General features: G+C 40.2%; 1 protein-coding gene across 3 annotated transcripts in view; it reads right to left on the bottom strand.

The window, feature by feature from the left end:
• Positions 1–339: 339 nt before the first annotated feature.
• SOX13 (SRY-box transcription factor 13) overlaps positions 340–21,918 on the bottom strand; it is a 770,893-nt gene continuing 749,314 nt past the window's right edge. For all 3 annotated transcript variants that reach the window (XM_044076961.1, XM_044076959.1, XM_044076960.1), the window contains 2 exons: positions 16,326–16,542; positions 340–4,989 (listed from right to left, as the gene is read on the bottom strand). In XM_044076961.1, coding sequence (XP_043932896.1) covers positions 4,698–4,989; positions 16,326–16,542 — 509 coding nt within the window. In that variant the 3' untranslated portion in view covers positions 340–4,697. The remainder of the gene's footprint in view (positions 4,990–16,325; positions 16,543–21,918) is intronic.

The following is a 21,918-nucleotide window of genomic DNA, read 5'->3' as shown; positions in this document are numbered from 1 at the left end:
ACGTCTTCAGTAACATATAAGGGACATTAAAAAACTTAAGTGATAGTCCTTTAGCTAAGCATTTTAAATAATTTCATGCAAGCAATTTTAAATTGTTCCAAGGTTGTGTTTTAGAACAAGTGGGGTCTGCTTTTTTAAACCCTGTTACAATAAAAGACAAATTGATGTATAAAGAAGCACTTTTTACTTTAAAATTTGATATCTTGCTTCCCAAGGGTTTAAATACAGAACGTTAACTGGAAGTATTTGACTTAATTAATTGATTGAGTGAGTATATATGGAGTGAGGAATGTTGCATTGCATTTGTACTCTTTGAAGGCTTAACAGCCGAGGCGCTACAGTGTGTGAGAAGTGAATAAACATTTTCATTTGAAGACTGTGCCTTCCTTTTGTGGTTCCATTGCAATATGTTTGGTCTTTCAGTGGTTGTTTGATTAATTGTTAACAGGCTGGAAAATGTTAACAGTATGTGTAAAACAACTTCCTCCCTTCCCCTTCTAAGTAAGTGACTTTATGCCTAACAATTCCAAAGGCAGTTACCGAGGGCTGTATCTAGTTCCTGTACAGCTCACAACACCTCTGATGAGGGCATTCAATGACCACAACACAGCTGCTGTCTTCAGGCACACAGCACTTTAATTTTTGTTGTTTAAAACTAAGCAGCAGCTTCAGGATTTCCATTATAACTTCTAAGGGCAGTTTCTGAAGTTCTGGTTTGTCAGTATTTTATACCCGCCATCTTCACATGGAAAAGTGTCCTGATATGAAATGACGAATTTCAAGTGTCAGACACATCTGCTCAATCAGTTCAGTAGGGGGGCAATAAATTTACTCTCTAATATTTTATAATGCATCGTCATAAGTATGTATCTCCAAGTTGGTGCTTACCTCAGTCTCAGTATCTTTAGGAACACAATTTTGGGAAATAATTCCCCTTTTTGATACTTGGGTGCACTGCCTTCTAATACAGGTTTCACTAGTACCAACTTGGAGATGCAGTATTTTTTGGTGTTTTATGGTCACTCCTTAACAGTACCATCAGGTGTGGTAAGCTAACAGGTATGTACAGGAATTACCTGACATGGACCCCTTGGCTACAATATCTTATAATGGCTACATATCATTAACAAAAAATAAGTATGCTCAGTTTATTTTCTAAATCAAACTGTTAACTCGATTGGTATGTGTCACTATTGGACATTAAACACCATGTACTACTGAAGCTCCAATGACTTGAATAAGGCATGATCCACATGAGCCTCATAATAGCAGGTTAACAGCAGTATGCCAGTCTATATAAAGGGTGTGCTGACAAACTGATGACGAGTTTCAAGGGCCGTTATTAAAAAATATAAAGAAAATCCTAAAGCCACCGAATAGTTTTAAAAAGTAGAAAATGCAAAAATGCATCAGTAACATGGGCAGTTTCTACTACAAATGAGATGTACATATCCTCCCACTCTTCTGGAAATTCCTCTGAAGTACATGGAGCTCAAGGGATTAAACCTGTTGGAATATGGAGCTCTGCTACCTTCAAAACAATACAGCATGGTAGGGTCGGGATCATTTCCTTTATATTAAGACAAATTGTTAAGGTAAAAGTTTGCATTTCCCTGAGTTATCAATCCAAAGATGTATACAACATGTACAGAGCATCAGAATAAAAGCTTTAGGTTACATTTCTTTAAAGATATTAAAAAGCTATAAAGCATTAATTATCTATACAGAGAGAGCAACAGAAAAGAATGTAATGATACCAAAGTAAGGATGAGCCCTTTCTCTGCCACAGTGAAATTGAGGGGTGAACAAGTAAAGAGTCAGACAGTGTTGTGATAATATTATCAATAATGCAACATTATGTATTAACCCACTACAATAACATATTTTTATAAGCTAAACTCAATGAGGGAACCCCAAAGTGGTATAACTCAATTAAGCTAATAATGTCATCAACTTTTCAACCTTTAAAATGGCATACATTGCTGTAGTAGGTCATGATTCCTACTAAAAGATGAACCTGTAAATGCTCAAGGAACACAACATAAACAGCAACTCAGAAACTCTGAAACACACAGCCCATTGACCTCATCACAAAAAAAGGCACAAATGGAATATATGATAGCACGTTTCCAAAACAGGTATGTTTATAGAACAAACTGGCACCAAATCCCTATAGTTTACCTCCTTGGCTGAATGCAATAAGTAAAGCACAGAGAGATACAGGGGAAAAATTCTACCCTAATTTACTACACTGGCTATGCACATCAACTTGTCTCGGGGTGGGAGACAGTTTTATAATGTAGCCCAGCTCAAGACGGTCAAGCTCCTCCACATCTCTTGTAGTGAAAGGGAGTTGTGTCAACAAAGGATCCAAGTGTACAACTTCATAATGATGGATTATCACTGAATACTTAACACACAGCTTTACCACTTCAGCAGGCCTAATGCTACAATGGGGATATGCTACACTATCGTAGCTTTTGCACACTTCCAGCTTTCTCCAACCACAGCATGCTATCTTTTATCAAATGGCTGATGGTTAAACCTGTTTTATTAGTTTCCTTGAGTTTTTTCCTCTCACACACTTATGAAGACTTCAGACAGCTATCCTTTTAAGTCAACTACACAGAAAAAATACAGACTGTGATACTGTAGTCTGGGCTGTAAGTATAAGACAGTGTTGTTGTGTGGGTACTGTGTAAAGCAGCAATACTCCATCAACAGAACCATTTGTTTGACTACTATACTAAACATATAAGCAAGGCATTGTAATACCATTAATACAGGGCCAAAGAAAAAGGCAGAACAGATTAACTCAAATAAATACCTGCAGTGTACTAGGGATTTTACAGCCAGAGTATGCAAACAGCAAACAATGAACTGACAAACCCAAACACCACTGATTAGTGACACACAGAACAAGTCAGAAAGGATTTATAATGAACAGTAAAAAGATATGAAAATAGCATCAAGTGAAAAGCTCTGGAACCCCTTCAGTTAAACGTCTACACTCTGAACTTATGTTACAAACACAGGCGTCAATAAAAAAGGACTGATATGTGACTGGACAACAACTCTGACTGACACACATGGCTAATGAATAAAGAACCAGCTTGCTAGTGTGAATTATATCTGATAATTTGGCCAGTATGGAATATATGGCTAGCAGGCCCATCCTCTGTAACAGTTGACTAAATTAACAAGTGAGAACAAACCAAACGTGATAAGACATGCATGTCTTAACGTTCTGCTGGAAGCCTATGATGGTCACCAACTGCCCTGTTCCTGGACTCTTACTATGGGGGAATTCACATAGGGGCTGCTTTCTATACAGGCTATGCTTAGTTTCAAGAAGATACACCAAGTGGCTTTCCCTTGTCAGTAATCTTATATGGCCTTGGATGATGCTGGTCTTTCTTTTGTCAACAAGTACTGACCGATGTTTGTGTTAAAGTTGGTCACATATTCACATATAACCTGAAACACAAGTCACTTTCAGTTGTGCTAACAGGATAGTGAACTGTCATGGCACTAACAGACACTGACTAATAAAGGCAATGTTCTTATAGTAACAGAAACTGATCACTGAAGTGAAATGCCAAGATGCTTTTCCTAAACATTTAATGGGGTTCAAAGTCATTATACTCGCAGTGGAAATCATTCTTCTGTAACTGTCACCAATATATCACTGTGTCACCTATAGAATCCAGTAGACTTTTACCTTAGCAGAAAACAATGCTAGCAGTTAAGTGCCAGAATACCAATAAAACACCTTATGTTTAAAATATATTTATATTCTCTGAGAGAATACAAAATGTCATTTTTAATGTTAATATTCAATCCTCTTAAATCCAATTACATCACTCCTGATAAAATATAAATATTATGTCCAGTGTTGTTTCCTCCCCAAAACAAATACACCTGCAATTCTGTATCATTAACCCCAAAGAGAAACTGCTCTTTAGGGTCAATGCAAATAGAACCCAATTATGTCTAAGGAAAAGGAGGTGGCAGTGTCCAGTGTTGTCAACATAACGGCAGATTACAAACGTCTGACCACTCATTATATACATCAAAACCATTACAATAATATACAAAACTGAAACAGAAAAAACAAAGTGTTCCACTCAAAAAAAAAAAAAAAAAAGAGAGAGACTTCTTGCTGGATTTAACTGCTGAAAAAGAAGGGTGTGCCTATGGATGTAGTTCTCCAGGATGCATTCCACTGACTTACATTTCAGTTTGACTCTTCAGGTGTTTCATCCAGCAAGTCACAGTATTTCTTGTGCTAACAGCATTGGGTTTGGAGCTTTTACCCTGAAAATACAAGGGTTCAAACCTTTTGTAAACTGCTACTCTTTAAGGCCTGATTTTTTTAAAGACGTCCATACACATTCTGTCCATGCTGGTATTTTCTGTAAAAAGTCGAACCTGCAAGGCTTAAAATGAAATGATTTCAAAATTTTAAGTACACAAGTCTCTGGATGGAGAAGTGCTTCACCCCCAGATTCCTTGCAAAGTTCTGACAAGTTAAGTCTATAAGCAACCCTCTTCTAAAAACAAGCAAAATATTAAATGCTCATTATGTTCACTGTGAAAGCAAGCATGTCTGTATTCCACTCCTACATGGAGGCCCCATTGTCGGCAATAGAGGTAACACTACATCTGTCGCGAAACCCTTAGTGAAAACCTCTCCATTAGTCAGTAAGGACAACAAGCTCTCCATCATCAGTTTTATATTCTGTCTCAGAATCATCCCCCTCACTGTACCGAATGGATTCACCATTCTTGCTGTGAGAAAGATTTGCTTCTTTATGATTTCGCCCTTCTGACTTCAAGCTACGCGCATTTATGATGACAGGCATATTGGGGTCCAGGTTACATGGGAGGTAGCGCTCCATCAGTGGCTGTGGAAGTGACACTGTCGTCATGGCAACTGATGAGGGATAGAGGGCTTCTGAATTTCGGATCTGTAACTGGTCCTGCTGACTGAAAAATTAAGAAAGTGAATTAATATAATTTGTTAAATCATATTTGTTACAGTAAACTATATGTACTATAACGCTGTTGTACCTTCCTGGAGAACAATCACCTATTACCCATCACCTGGCAACAGGCACTCCACTTTGTTACTTCTGGTGTTCCTTAGCATGTTCTGCCCCCACAAGTAGGTAATGTGTGATTTACTCTTAACAGACATCAGGAGGGGTTATAGTCCTTTCAGTCAGTTCATGCTTCTTAACCAATGTAAAATAATTTTTCAGCCAAGTAGAATGGAACCATAAGGGTTTAAATGTTCCAAGTGTATTTATATAACATTTCACACAATACCTTCTGCTGTCCCACATACACTAGAATACAATGCCCCTGTCAATCAATCTCAACATGACCTTAAAGTTCCATGTGACAAGCAAAGAGCTGCAGGTCACTGTACAAGGAAAGTACAGTTGTGTACACTTACCATAAATGTAGATGTTCGAGTGTATTCACTGTTGCAGTCTCAGTCGGCCTGATTAACAAAGTCTTGGGTCCTGCGTTGGTTGCTGACCCTTCTTCCATGGCGTCAGGTTGTCAGGGGTATAAAACATGCAGCCAATGCCATTGCATCAGTTTTTCTTGCCCCAGATGTCAGGTGCCCCCCTAATGGGGAGCAATTAAATATAAAAGTACAAAGATATACCTCCAACAAAAAAGCAAATACACCAAAAAGGCTTTTAAGCATAGTAAAGGAAAGTAGAGGTACAGCCAAAAGAAGTTAGGGGGCTGGAGGGAAGGTAACCAGAACTGCAACAGTGAATACACTCGAACATCTACATTTATGGTAAGTGTACCCAACTGTACTATGTTTTTTGTGTTTCACTGCTGCAGTCATTACATTTGGGTAGATTCCCAAAGCTATGGTTGGGAGGAGGAGTTTATATAGCATTAGGGCCAGCTATAAGGCCCTGCAAGACAGCAGTGGCAAAGCCAGCTCTGGATTTAGAGAAAAATGGCAAATGATAATGCTTGCTGAAAGCATGTACAGAACTCCAGGTAGCAGCTTCTAGGATGCCCCTGGTAGGAACACCTCTGAGAAAGGCTGCAGAAGTAGATGCAACCCTGGTGGAGTGAGGTCTGATCCCCTGGGGGATAGGCTTTCCATGGTGCTTATAGCAGAAATGAATGCAATGGCTTATCCATTTAGAAATGGTTTGTTTTGAAATAGCCTTCCCCTCTGCCCCTGCAGCAAATGCTACCAGCAGTTGTTCAGATTTTCTTTGAGGTTTAGTCCTGTCCAAGTAGAATGTACGTTGTCTGTGCACATCCAAGGAATGCAGAATCTGTTCCCCTTTGTTCTGTGGATTGGGAAAGAAGGTTGGCAAATTAATGGATTGATTAAGAGCCACTGGATACTACCTTGGGCATGAAGGATGGATTGGTCCTGAGTGACACCCTGTCCGCATGAAAGATGATGTAAGGCTGCACTGCCATAAGGGCCTGTAATTCAGATATCCTTCTAGTTGAAGTGATTGCTAAAAGGAAAGCTGTTTTCCAAGAAAGAAATTTTAAGTCTGCAGTAACAGCTGGCTCGAAAGGAGGTAGAGTGAGTTTCTCCAATACAAAGTTAAGGTCCCAGGCTGAGGTTGGAGCTCTCCTGGGTGGTCTCAAATTTTTGGCCCCTCTAAGGTACTGCTTGAGCAGAGGATGAGAGAAGAGGGGAGGTTCTGTGTTACAATGAGCTGAAATGACTGAGGAGTGGATTTTAATGGAGAAAAAAGACAGGCCCTTGTGAAGCATCTCAGTTAAGTATTGCAAAATCTGAGGTAAATTGGGCACTGCTGTGCTCATCCTTTGAGATTGGTTCCAGGCACAGAATCTTTTCCATTTTTCAGCATAAGATTTTCTAGTACTAGGCCTCCTTGCCTCTAAGATGACATCCATCACAGGTATGTTGAGGGATGGTAAGGGAGAGTTTAAGTAATTATCCAGGCTGCAAGGTTCAATGTTGGAACTGAGGGTGCAGAATCTGGTTCTCCTGCTAAGACAGCAGGGAAGGGATCTGAGGCAGATGCCATGCAGATAACTGCGACACACTGCACAGGAGAGGGTACCAGTGTTGGCGCGGCCAGTCTGGAGCAATCAAAATCATCCTCGGTTTGTCCTGTTTGACTTTTAGTAGAACTTTGGAGAGCAGAGGCAGCTGGGGGAAAGCACAGACTGATAGGTTTTTCCAGCTGAAAGACAGAGCATCCACTTTCCAGGCTTGTTTGTGGGGAGTCCTTGTGCACAATTTGTCCAATTAGTGGTTCTGGGGGGAGGCAAACATGTCTACGTCTGGGCTCCACCATTCGCTTGTCAACATGTTGAAAATCCATGGTTCGAGTTTCCACTCGTGTGGGTCCATGATGTTTCTGCTTAGTCCATCTGCCAGTGTATTTAATTTTCCTGGCAGGAATTGAGCTTGTAGGTGCACTTTCACAATGCCATGGCTAGTCTGCAGTGGGGGTAGGAATGTGTACCCCCCTGCTTGTTTATGTACCACATAACCGTGGTGTTGTCCATCTTTACCATTAGTTGCCCTGGAAGAATGTAGTCCTTGAAGGAGAGCATTCTGTACAGCTAACATTTCTTTATTGATTGATATACAGGTGCATTTGACTTGGGTTCCATTTGCCCTGAATGCACTTCCCTGCCAGGTGAGTCCCCCGTGCATAGTCTGATGCATCTGTTGTTAGGGTTTGGGCGGCAGGGGGTGGTGTGAATGGCAGTCCCTTGTTTTGGTGGCAGGCCTCTGCCCACCAGAGGAACTCTAGGCGTAGGCAAGGTATGATAGGAATCATTGTTTCTAGGCTGTGAGAATGTTGTCTCCATAGGCATTTTAGATACCACTGTAGTTTCCTCATATGCAGTCTTGCATATAGAATTAGAAAAATGCAGGAGGCCATGAACTCCAAGGCTTGCAGTATTTGTCTTGCAGATAGCAGGGTTTTTGTGGCCACTTGTTTGAAGTAGGTTGTCAAATGAATTTGCATTTCTGGTATGAGGTAAGGCATCTGGGAAGTTGTATTCAAGCTTGCTCCCAGGAATGTAATTTGTTGACAGGGTATCAGTTGTGATTTATTTTCATTTATGGTGTACCCCAGACAAGTTAGAACTCTTTTTACATACACCAGATAATTCAAAAGTATGTCCTGGCTTTCTGCCTGAATTAGACATTCGTCCAGGTATGGGTATATTTGAATACTTCTTTGCCTGCAAAAATGCAATAACTGGAGCTAGGCACTTTGTGAATACCCTGGGTGCAGTAGATAAGCCAAAGGGCAGTGCAGAGAAGTTTTGAAGTGTAGGTATCTTCTGCAAGATTCCCTGATTGGGATGTGCAGGTATGCTTCCTTTAAATCTAGTGTTGCCAAGCAGGGGTCTTTGCCTAGCATAGGGAGTAATTGGTGAAGAGTCAGCATCTTGAATTTTGGAATCTCCAGAAAGGAGTAGACAGGTCCAGGATTGGACGCCATGATTTGTCTTTTCTGGGTACCAGGAAAAGTCTCGAGTAGAAACCTTGTCCCTTTTCCTCTTCTGGTACCAGTTGAATAGCCCTCATGCTTAAGAGAGAAAGTACTTGTTTTTGAGCCTCTGTCCACTGATTTGGAGGCAGGTCCGGCCACCCATTTGGCGTTGGCAACGTGTGGAAATGAAATCTGTATCCCTGGGACACTATATTTAAAACCCATTTGTCCTAGGTAATGAATTCCCGTTTTTTTGTATGAAGAGCAATCTTTCCCCCCAAAGGGGCAGTCAGAAGATAAGTGCTTGGAAATTTTAAAAGGAAGTCATTGAGACAGTTTACCTTAGGGGGGTGTCTTGTTATTCCCAGATTTGGAAGTGGAGGCCCCCCACTGCTTAGTTCTGAGAGTCCCCTGAGACTGAAACCTGGGGTTTTTGCTGCATCTGGGTTTGGCTTGAGAAGACCTGGAAGGAGCTGGAAAGGACCAATTCTTAGTAGGCCAGTGCCTAATAAATCTAGGAGGCTGCACTTGTAAAAAATCAGTTTGCATAGATTTAGCTTTATCTTCCATCTTTTTAAGAACGTCTTCAGCCTTGTTGCCAAACAGGCGGCCCTGATTTAAAGGAGCATCCAACAATTTAGCTTTAACACGATCAGGCAAAGTTTGCTCCTTAAGCCAAGCATGCCTTCTAAGCACAGACACAGTAACAGCAGCCCTGCAAGAGGCCTTTAAAGAATCAAAACCACATTGCAAAGTATGTTTTCCAACTTGTTCAGCAGAATGCATTAAATCTTTTGTCTTTATTTTCCACACAGTCAGGAATCAACGTTATTTTATGTTTAAGCAGTCCAGTAACATGTTGCTGATATTTTAACATATGAAATTGGCAGTTTAAAGCCCTAATGGCCAAGGTTGCAGAAGTATAAACCTTCTTACCCCATCTATCCAGCGTCCTGGAGTCTCTATCAGAAGGGGTAGGATTTTTAGCAATAGAAGCCTTAATGCCCTTGGGCCCCTGAGAAATAGTCTCTGGATCTGCAATAGGATTTTTGAAAAGGAACTTGTGGGACGCAGGGACCCTGTAGTACCTGTCAGGTTTTCTGGGAGCAGGAGGCATAGAATCAGGGGCCAAACTAGATTCCAAGAAAGCATCATCAACAATGTCTAGTACAGGAGGAATAGCTAAAGGCCTATGCTGAGGTAGGAGAAGGAAATCCCTAAGCCTCTTTTTTGAATCAGAAAAATCCTGGCTTTCCCAGTGGAAATGCTCCCTTAGAGTATGTAAGGTTTCCCCAAAAGAAAAATCCTCAGGAGGGGAAGCAGAGGGAATAGAATCCTCTATATCAGAATCGTCATAAGTAGGTAAGGAAAATCCAGGTCATCAGAAGATTCAGAAAAAACAGAATCCTGATCAAAAGATTCATAATCAAGCTCAGCCCTAGGCCTCTTTGGGGGGGGGGGGGGTTGACTACCCATGATTAGAGTTATTAGATCTTCAGCCATTGTTATAATTTGTTTTTTAGGCATACGGGCCTGAGCATGTGGCCTGGGCGTCGGTTTTTTAAACATGGCTCGAGATTTAGGCCTTAGTAATGAAGGAGGCATCGATTTAATATGCAAGTCCATAGGCCTGAATACACCCTCAGAAGCCGCTGCCTGCAGAGCGGCTCCAGACCCATCCAAAGTAGAGACATCCGCGGGTTCCATAGTTGAAGTATCTCGGCATACTTGACTATGAATGGGTCTCAGTAGAGGGCCTGCGGATCAGAAGTAGCAGGTATCAGGGGCTGCGAAAGCACCTCACTGAATACCGGCGAACTGGTGACAGGCGTAGGAGAAGCGTCGTTGGCAGTTTTGGACCTCGGCGGCCTGTCTCTGTCTTTATCTTTGTGTTTTTTTGGAATCCCGGTAGTTAGATGGCTAACCAATGACATTTCTGGATAATTAAACCGAGAACCGAAATATTTAGAGGCAAAAATATACCGATGACGGATAGTGGGATGATTAAATAAAGCACAAAACCGACAGCAAGGTACGTTGTGGGCAGGGCCTAGGCAAGAAATACAGTATGAATGAAAATCTTATGAGGTATTTGCTTTCCACAAGTAATGCAATTATTAACTTTTACTGACATCATTAAGGAGCAAGAAAAAGTTTCCCCAATGGGGTACTTAGCTTTTAGTTGAAGACTTCGGTTCTGAAACTCGAAAATGAAAATTTCAGGAGTCGGCCGACCGGCACTTGTGAACTGCTTCTGCTTCGTGCACCGCAATGCAAGAAAGACTGATGTAATGACATTGGCTGTATGTTTTATACCCCTGATGACCTGACATCATGGAAGAAGGGACAGCAACCGATGCAGGACCCAAGACTTTGTTAATCAGGCCAACTGAGGGCAACCTGCAAGCAGATTACCCAAATGTAATGACTGCAACAGTGAAAGACGAAGAACATCTACTGAATTTACTCCTTTGTTTAGAGGGATAATGTGTAACTTTTTTCAGAGACAGGGGCCATGGGACTCCTGGATTGACCTGTTTATATGGACTGAGACAGGGTAGGCAATGTTACTGGCTGCTATTTTTAGATACTCACTTGGAAGGTCATCAGCTGAAGAAGAGCACAGTGTAAGTTTGTTGAAGAATAGTTTTACATAGGATGTCGGTACAGGTTTGAAGGTGAAAGTGGACGTGATGATATGTGGCTGTTGGGCAGGGTTGGGATTATATGTTAAGGAAGCCTTGGTTAGAGATGTGATACTCTGTATAAAATAAGAGTTGAACTGTATTGCACTTTTGAGTGGTGAGTTATCAGGAGAGGAGTTTGGGTTGAATTTTTTGCAGTGATGTTAGATTTCTTTACTGGGTGTCCAAAATTTTTTGGGGCTGTGTTTAGTATTATTTCCAGGGCAAGTACAGCCTCCCAGACCAAGGACAACCACAAGGCATTCTTTAGCTACGTCTGCAACCTCAAAGGCAATACACAATTGTGTGCAAAACTCATTGTAAATGGAGCCACCTATACTGAGCCAGAAGCTATAGCAAACCTACTGGTCAATAAATTCAGCTCCAACTTTACCCCTCTCTCTCCCCTTCAATCTTCCCTCAGGAAATACCTTCAAGTATAGCTCCTTCACTAGTGAAGAGGTCCTTAATGCCTCTCCAAGGCCAAGAACACTGCATCAATGGGCCCAGACAATATCCCAAGATGAAACATTACCTATCAGGCCCTCTGGAATTGCTATTTAACTGTAGCCTCCAAACAGGCTTCATGCCTCATGAATGCAGAACAGCAATAGTCATCCCTCTGCACAAAAGTGGGCCATCTACAGACCCATACATCTGACTAGTCTTATATGCAAAGTCATGGAAAGAATTATCAGGAAAATGATCAGTAATAATATTGAAAACCTCCAGACACTGGACCCAAACCAGTTTGGTTTCATCAAGGTCAGGGCATGCCTACTCAGCCTAGAGGACTTCTTTGAAAATGTCAACAAACCAATAGATGAGGGCAAAATGGTTCACATTGCCTACCTTGACCTGGTCAAGGCATTTGACACAATATCCCACTCTGGCATTGTTGACAAACTCAAGAGGTTAGGTACAAACCTTTATGTCCACAGTGGATAGTCAAAAGGCTCACAGACACGACCCAGGTAGTTAAAATTGGGGAGTCCACCTCTATACAGAGGACAGTCAGAGGTAAAGTCCCTCAGGGATCAGTCCTTGGACCACTCATTTTTGGCATTTACTTCTCTGAAGTCAAGGCCAATGTCAATGGTCTCCGGCTGGCTAAATTTCCAGATGATTGCAAATTAGGAGCAGTCATTAAATTCCACACTGACACAAATGTTCTCCAGAAATGTCTGACGCAGACAAGCAACTGGTGTCAGAGCCATGGACTAAAACTAAATAACATGAAATGCAGAAAGTATCCTTCAGGAAGTCATCCACCCCTGGAACTATTATATTGACAACACACCCAGCAGTCAGGGAACTTGGGGACACACAAACAGTAATCTAGCCTTTAACCATCACACGTTTACAGTAGTGAGGAAATCATTCTGTGTTGAGTAACTTATAAACAAAGGTATGGCATCTATGTTCAAGGAAGTCATTGTTCCATTGGGTCTGGCATTCACCAGACCTATCATTGAGTACAATGGCCCCTTTGGAATGTACCTAAACAGGAATACCTAACAAATGGAACATCCACAGAGGCTCCTCTTTAAAAGAATACAGTGTGTAAGTAAAATGTGCTATGCAGACTGCATCAAGGACCTACCCCTGTATTCTGCCTTGTATAGGCTTGATGAAGAGATATTTATGCCTGGCATACAGGGTATTGTCAGACCCCACTCTGATGGATCTCCTGCATATCAGAAACAACAGCATTAAAATGACCCATTCTAAAGACTTAAACCATGCCCGTGATATAAATAGGACCTGCTGGAGAGACAGGTATATACCCCAGAGACTACCCCATCTCTGGAACAGTTTCCTCATTCATGTGAAGCAGAGTTCCTCTCTAACCCAATTCAAGTGTAACTTGGACAATTGGATGGGGAACAAGAAATTGATCCCTGGCTTGGCACCCATGTCTCTAATGGACACAGGCAGCCTGTAAATGGTTCATCTCCCTTGCCCCTGCTTGTAAATGGTTCATCTCCCAAGCCCCTGCTTACACTTATCAAGGGTACCAGAACTTGTCAGAGATTTGGGATGCAAAGCTAGGTTTAAAAAGCCCCTTGTGGTTGTTGGCCTAATAAACACCTATGAACCTAACGTATTACAGTATAGCTTTTTGTCTTTACTTATTTGTTTTAGTACGACTGTGAAGCATTATAAAATTTTCAAGATACTGAGGTGTTTTATATATTTACCATTCTTCCCATGGTTTTCTATCTCGTGCATTAGCATTCTACTCTTTTTGGATAGCTAAATTTCATTGTTTGTTTTTAGTTTCTTCCTTCTAGGAGATGGAAGGCTATTTAGGATATTTAGAAAAATTGTATTGGATGCATTAACAGAATCATCTAAGGGGAAGACTTTAAGGAAGTTCCAGTTAATAGACAACAGTGTAGTAATGTACATTTCTGGGGTAAACTTGGAAAGGTTGCATGTCATTTTATAAATATGCTGTTTAACTGATGTGTGAGATGTCTGGACATATAACTTGAGAGACAATCACTGAGAGAGTCTAGCTGTGAAGGGCTGCCAGCCTAGCTAGACAAGATTTTGTAAATAATTATATGTCATTGTAAATATTAATAGGATCCACAAGCTTGTGTAACAATTATAAGAAAATTGTGTTATGTTCTGAGCTTCAAAAATGTAACCACAGTGCACCCTGCTGGAAGAAAGCTGATAAGTCAAGTATTTTAGGACTGTTTGATCTCAAGCTTGGAGACAGGATGTCTGGACTAAGGAATTGTTTCTGTCGTCTTAAGACGAGAGTTAATTACTAAACTTTACATGTAAAATGTCTTATTGCTGTGGCTTCCTGCAGGTGCAGATTACAAAAAAATGTAAATTTTAAGTTCTGTGAGCCTAGGAAACTAAATCAAAACTGTTAAGAATGATGTAATCTGAAATGACTCAGCAGTACTGTGTTATCAATTTAAGGACAGAAACAAAGGAGAGCATTTTGGATTTTGTCTAAAGCTGGCATCAGCTCACCAGCACTTGCTTTGCTCTTTAAGTAGGATCTTAGACTTTAGTATTTCTCTTGGAGTTAGATAAAAATATAGCCAGATTAGCCTCTACTTATGTCAAACTATCCTACAATATTGTTTTAAAAGTTTCCTGTGATCTTTGAACTCTTGATTAGCACTGTGTTGAATTGATGAGATTTGTCTTGTGCTTTTATTATTTATTATTAAATATTTTTAAACCTTTCAACTGTGGCTGTTTTATGTAGAGATAATTTAAGCTCTTAGAGAGTACTTGCATGTATTTGGTGATACCATCCAAGCCACTCCAATAGTCTTGCTGCTCAGTCACACTTACTATTTGGATAACAGTAATAGTACACAGTAAAATTGGTCACTCTTTGGGAAGGGCCTTATTAGTAGCTGATAAGAGTAGTTGGTGGCAGTGATTACTACCTTATAGCCTGGAAGGAGGGGGCATAGCTAGAGAACCTATGCCAGCCTTCCCCAGGAGTGTATGTGTGTTTGTATATAAACCAAATCCCAAAGTGTGTCTGTGTGTCAGCTACTTGGGCAGGGACACAAAGCACTGGTTGGACAGCGAGGGTACTGGAGGTTTTGGCCTGACTACTTGGCTGAGATCTGAACCCTACAGCTGTGCCACTGAGGAGTCTTATTGAGGATCTGGAGAGAAAGGGAGAAACCAGCTCCAGACTGACTGTGATCTCTGTGTGCTCTTAAGGGAAATTGTACATTACTGTATGTGTACTTGTTATCCTCCCAATGTGTATGCCCCTCACTGGTGCTAGTGGTGAGGATTGAGGCTCCCTGATTACTGGGCCAGTGCACAGGTGTCACACTGGCATTCTAACTGGGGTGGAGTATTTGATAGGGTGTAATACTAAGATCCAGTCTAATAGAGAACTGAATGTTTTTTCTATAATGTGTGAGGCTATTAATTAGCTGTGTGAAATCAAGTTCATGCTAGAGGTAGGAGAGTTAAGAGTTTATGCCCAACAAACTGCCATTCACATCACCTAGTAGTATTTTTTCTTGTGGAAATGTTATGGATATTCAATGTAGGATATCTTCCAGTATAGCTGTATTGTCACCAGGAGGGGCATAAAGGACAGTAATACATATTGTTTATAACTGTTTATTTTAAGGAAAGCAAAAGAAGCTCTGCTGAACTGAATTTTGGTGTTGGTTTGCTGTAAGGGGAAATGTGGTAGGTGTTAGAAATATTAAAGCAAACTACTACCTGTCCTCTTTATATGGTCATTACAGATAATATAGGCAGGAAGTATAACTTTGGAGTTGTTTATGCTGGGTTTAAGCCAAGTTTCAGTTACAGGGAGAACATCAGGCTTATGCTAGGTAATCCAGGCATGTAGTACAGCAGTTTTATTTCTTATGCTTCTAACATTTATTGCAGCAAAAATTAGATCACTAGGGTTGGGGATTTGGCTGTTGGGTTAGAGAAGTGTGTGGGAGAGAATTATGTTTGCATTCATTGTGATAGGCGGGGCCAGGATTAGGGTGTTTAAGCTCTTCCCAGAAGGATTTTAGTATATTGGGGAATTGTGCATATTTGTTTTTTTGGGAGAGGATTCTTGCACTTAATGTTCTTAAGCTATGTACAATGTAGGAAGACTTTTTTTTTTTGAATGGTACTCTAAACACAAACCTTTTGTTCATCCCCCTCCAAAAACAATGGCAGTGAGCAAATAAGAGGTATGCATGTCTTTCTTTCCTTCCTCCTGTGACCTTTGTCTGCCCAGACCAGGGCTACTGGAGGTGTTTATGGATATGCAACCACCATCCCACTAGATCAGCTTCATATTTTAATGTAAAATTACCTCCTTTGAAAGGAAAAAATGTTTGAGCTACTATTAAATCTGAGTGAAATCAAACTCTGTTGGCAAGGAGCATTACCGTGTTACCAACAGTACACCTTAAACTGTACTGCCTAGCCCTACTTGGCAAAACAAATTAAGGCTTACACAGTTATACATTATAAAAAGCATCAGTAAGAGTCTGGGAAAAGGTAAACAAATGATAGGAGAAAAATTCCTGACGATTTCAGCTGTCCAGAGGTGAAGGAGAGATGCACTTCTGAGGAACAGGTAGCTTCAGACAGACAGACAGATGGACAAGAAAGATGACAAACAGATGTGAACAATTACCTTAATATGTAACCCTGCCTTGTGTCCTGACGTCTGTTCTTCATCAATGCCTTGTACTCGCACACCCGAAGCTTTTTACCTTCCACAATGCAAGTTCGTTTGGGGCGGGGCTTGTATTTGTAATCTGGGTACTTCTCCAGGTGTTGTCGGCTCAGTCGAGCCTGCTCCTCGTAATATGGCTGCTTCTCCTGATTTGACATTGACTTCCACCGTGACCCTACAACAAAAGAATTACAAACTCTGTTCTCTTTTATACTTAACAGATCAACAACTTAAAGAACAGTCAAAATATTAGTGTTGTTATTGCCTTATGCAGACTCCTCACTCCTCTTTTCTGATGGCAAAAGGAAGCATTTTATATTTATAAATCAGATAAACAGAATGGATGATTCATTTTTCAACTTTCCATAAGAAAAGCCAGCAAATCACAAAGACAGAGATGCAATTTTATAAACGTTTTGGGATAAAATCAGATATTTTTAATGTAGCATCAGAAATTAAGATGGCTGAAATGACTGTTAAGGTCTTCAGTCTAACAATGACAAATTGTAATGCAGATAAAATGTACCAAGATCTTTTTGGGCTGGAGGTACTCATATGTCATGCAAGACAAGTAGAAATAAACTGCAAATGCTTGATCTGACACAAAAAATATTTTTTGGAAAATGTGTTGCCTTAACCTTTCATCTACTGTAACAATTTATTCTTGTTTGTATGTAACTTCATGACTCTGCAAAGACAAAAACAATTAACATGGTTTAGACAGATGGAGTTGTTAAATATTAACTTTTTTAACCATTGCCTAACAGCAATCAAGCCTTTGTTCCTTCTATTCAGAAGCATCTGAAATGCCAAGGTGTAGAGGAAAGAGTGCAGTCATTACCTTGAAAGATTAGGGCAGATTTTTACCATGACTAACTTAATCCACTTTGTTGGCTGGCAAATGTAGTGTAATGTCTGCTACACTGAATCTATACAAATGACAGCTCTCTCACAACTGTGACGCTCAGCTGAAGTGCAGCTGCACTCACTGGTGGTCGTGCACTGCCAGAATTTAAATTGTACTAATATCTACTGTTTTTGAGATTAAAGCAAGTTTGTGTCTCTTGTGGAAATGACATACTTCAGAAATGTCTCTTGATTAACACACAATACAGTCATAGACACACATACAAACAAGTAACATCAAAAAAGTCAGAAAGAAAGTTAGAATATAATCAAACAATATCCTAGACTGCCAAGTACTACCAAAAGGAAAGGCAAATGAAGTTGAGATCATGTATTCTTATACCTGTAAGACCCGAATACACCTGCAAAGGGTTCTCGCGACAATACTGCCTACACCAAATAGCTCTAGCTATGAATTTGTCTCACTTACTGGTTATCTTACATCACTCAGTTAAACTTAACTAGATAAAACCAACTATGCAACTAGCCATTTTCAAAGATTACCAAAGAGCTTTATGCAGATTACCTCATTAATTCTGACTTACACAATATGTAAGTGGTGGATGTGGGACTCGGTTTAAAGTTTTACTGAAGGCAGATGCATCTGCTGTTATCTGATGGTTACTGAAAAATAAACCTGTACATGTGGGTGGGAAGTTGTCATAATGGTTAGGGTGTTTGCCTTACAGACACAAGGTACAGGGCTTGATTCTCACATGGGGTAATTGGCTGGTCTTAAAGGGCCCACAAGGGAAGTTAGCCTAATATGAAGCTATGAAGCTATACTGCAGCTAATGTGCTTTCTAGTACAGACAGTACATTTGTGTAACAACTGATCATGATAGTAGATGTGTGACTGATCACTTTTGCAGCATTACTAACAAGTGGGATATTCCACCAGGGACAGCTATACACATGGTCAAGATACCAAATCCTAAGCATCTTGCTCTCACACTGTATGACCCAGTGCACCAAGGCTATGAGATACATAAGGGATGTACAGACAGGAAGAACCTTGAGACTTTCTTGGTACCCAACCTGAACTCTGAATCTGCATTTCTACCCTGGTGTGTTAAGATGTATGACTTTTGACACTTCCATTTGCCTTGAGTGGATATGTATCCCCACTGGAGAATCCTCTGCATTAAGATGTATGATTGTTGCCAGTTCCATTTGCCTTGGGCGGACAAGTATCTCCACTGGAGAATCCTCCTCCTCTCACCTATATTTGACTAGAATTATTCTCTTCATTGTCAACTAAGAGGAGAAAATGTGCTTGTGGGAGGCATATTCCTTACAGGGATAACCACAGCAAGTGGGTGTACTATTTGCCAGTCTTTTTTTCCTAAACTGCCTAGGAGCTGTTTGTCTTCTCTAAAGATTTATCTTGAGAACCAAAGGTTTATGAAGCTCCCCATTGAGAAGTTCCTTTCCAGCCCAAAAAGAAATCAAAATCTCCACTCAGATCTAGTCATCTCTGTTCTGCTTCCTGAAGAGTATTTGGACTGTCCAGGTTTTTCAACTGCTTCCCCTGTTAATATCTTATCCTAACCTAGGAAAACCTCTAGATGTTTTTGCAGTTGCACCCTACATGATGCCTGTAGACATTCAACATAGCTTGTTCATATCTGCAATAAGAATTTTAAAACTTTGTTACATACAAGCTATTAAAATATTTCATCATAAGCCTACATGACAGACCACAGAAATAGACTGATATTTGACTTCTGTCAGGTGCTGTTTAAGAGATATTAATTGTTCACATGCTATTTACCTACACTGTCATAATTTTCATTTTCCTAAATACCTCAACAAGGTAACACAGACAACTCACAGATGGATGAACCAAATGCTGCTGGAAGTATTTGTGTAGCTTGACTGATTACAGAGACATTGTTGTTTACAAAACTAATACTAACTGTGTTGACTATAAACTTCTACTATCCAGTTTAAGACCTAGAATCTAATGAGCACTACCGCCGTAAAGATTTGCTTCTGCTAAACAGTTCGCCATTTACATTTACTTAGTAATGACTGGGAGATAAGAGTACAGCCCTCCAGAGTTCCATTGGAGTGAACGAGTTAAGGAAGGTAGCCAACAGCTCAAAGAGAAGAGTATTACCGATGCTACAGTACCAAACAACAGTGGTGACATCAGTTTATAGACAACAATTCCTACAGACTTAACAGGCACTAAGCAAACAGGAATCTGCAGGAGGCATGGATAGGGCTTAAAAGCTTTTTTAGGTGTAAAATTAAGGATGCCATCAGTAAGTGCTTGGAATACTTACTTCAGTGCAGTTTAGGCTGTGGATATGTCCCTGTCCTTTGGAAGGTTGCAGTATTAACCCCAGTCTATAAAGGTAGTGATGGATTAAATTCAAAGAACTATAAGACAATCAGTCTAACATAAATTTCTTCAAAATGTTTAAAGCAGATACAACTGAGATTTTCAATCTTGCATACTATTGCCAGGGGTTGACATTTTTCAACATGGATTTACCAACAGCAGTTCATGCTTCGCAAACCTGATCATCCTTTACATACCTGCAATTGAAGCCATGAATACTGGCATCTCAACATATGCTTGTTACTTTGATTCCATTATTTTATTTGATACTACACCACAGTTAGCTATTAACTTTTGATGTTAACCCCCTACATAGTAATGTGGACAAGAAATTGGTTACACCCAGCTCCTACTACATGAGGACCAGGGATTTCTTACCAAACACTTATTTGGTTCATGCAGGAGTATCACAAGTTTTGGTTCTTGGCCCTTTTCCACTTAATATCTTAATGCAAAGAAAACCAAACTTGGTTAGCTAACTTTGCTGAAGACTCAAAACATGGTGTTTTAATTACAAATGTTAAAAGCCATCAAAGTCTACAAAATGTGTTAGTGTACATCTGAGACGTTGCAATCACTTAAAATTCAACAGCAAAAAAATGCCTGACTATGCACTTTGGGAATAAAAGTCTTGTTTGCCATACATAGTAAATAATACTATTTTAGCTAATACAGCACAAGCTAGGGGCCTATGGGTTCTAACTGACAAAAGCTTAAATTGTACACGTAATATGAACAAAGTAACTAGAAAAGGTTTCTGTTGTGCAAGAACACTATGGGCTGTGTGCATGACCACAACAAGATCTCAAATACAGTACTGAGTAGCTTTCTATTTATATTCCACAAAAGAAACCTCCCAGCCAGAAAGAATTCAAAAACACTAAGAACATATAACTAAAAAAAAGTTCTTATTTTGAAAGACAAAGGTAGATTAACCCTGCATTTCTTTTACTACAGATTACAGAGTGATCTAATTTTGACAATGGCCTTTTACACTGAGATTTAGGCACACACACACACACACACACACACACACACACACACACACAAACAAACAAACACAAACACACAAACACACACACATAATTAAGAATATTTACTAATAGAGGTTGACAACTTTAACAGTCCTATAAAATTAAAATACTTCACAACTGGAGTCTGCATTGCATGGTGCAAACTTCCACTCACAATAAGGTCAGCCATGATCTTACAATTATTTTAACTACTGGACAATGTTGGGACATTAACTACTAAGACCGGCATAGAGACTTCCAGGTATGCTTCTCTAAGGTTTTAACTATGCCCTTACGAAACATTTTAAACTGTAATGTCAATAATTATTAAAATTACTGGCAATACAATGAGGCCTAGGAAGAGCAATGCTGCCTCTAACACACTGTGGACAGCTTTCCTTTCGGTACCCCACATTGTATCACTGGCAATAGCAAAAGTCATTAAAAAACAGCTTAACGTCTAGGTATTAACTATTCCTTTTGACCTTTTCTCAAACTGTATACAGCATGCTTTTGTCTCCTTTTGAACAAAAAGTATGGGAACAGGTGTACAGCTGGAAACAAAAATGCTTACAGGAACATTGCCAAAAGGCCTCTCCCTCTCCCACTTTAAACTTCATTGTCCTCAAAACTACAATGGAAATATTTTAAGAATTTGCTCATGGAAAAAGCATGCACACACAATACAGTACTCTATTTATTTATTAAAACGTGGCATAAAATAACCTAAACCATCCACTGAAAGAATGACTATGGACATGGTATTCATGGCATGAAAAAGGCATGCTGCAATCCTTAAATAAAAGGTCGGATGTCATGCATCAATTGAGCTCTGCTGGAAGACTTTCACGTGTCTGCCTACCTGGTCCACTGGCAATGCACTGCCCTGCTAGGCAACTAGTCAGAGTTCAGATATCTACATATCGATGGCAGGAAAGATGTAGTGGGGGGGTCATGCTGACTAGCACTTTAGGGTACAGTATAAGGATGTGCAGCCATCACAGGTACTCCTGAAGGGGGTCTGTTTGATGTTACCATTAGTAAACTGGTTGCACCCTGTGTATGACAGACAAATGTATTACTGCTGCTTTACAGTTAATAACTGTCTGACAATACATGTTTTTGCAGAGGGTACTCCCGCCTCCTGATTCAGCCACCAGTATCGCATACCCCAATCTGTAAACACTCTACCTCTGAGGCCACACCAAACCCAGGAATAGAAAATAAGTTTACTTCCCTTTTTTCTGAGCTGGTGTGACCTCAAAGGTAGCGTATTAAGAGA

This window comes from Protopterus annectens, chromosome 7.part0 (assembly GCF_019279795.1).
Source record: "Protopterus annectens isolate FY-2018-M chromosome 7.part0, PAN1.0, whole genome shotgun sequence".
Classification (NCBI taxonomy): Eukaryota; Metazoa; Chordata; order Ceratodontiformes; family Protopteridae; genus Protopterus; species Protopterus annectens.
The sequence above is the reverse complement of the archived record's forward strand: the minus strand, read 5'-3'. Positions and strand labels throughout refer to the sequence as shown.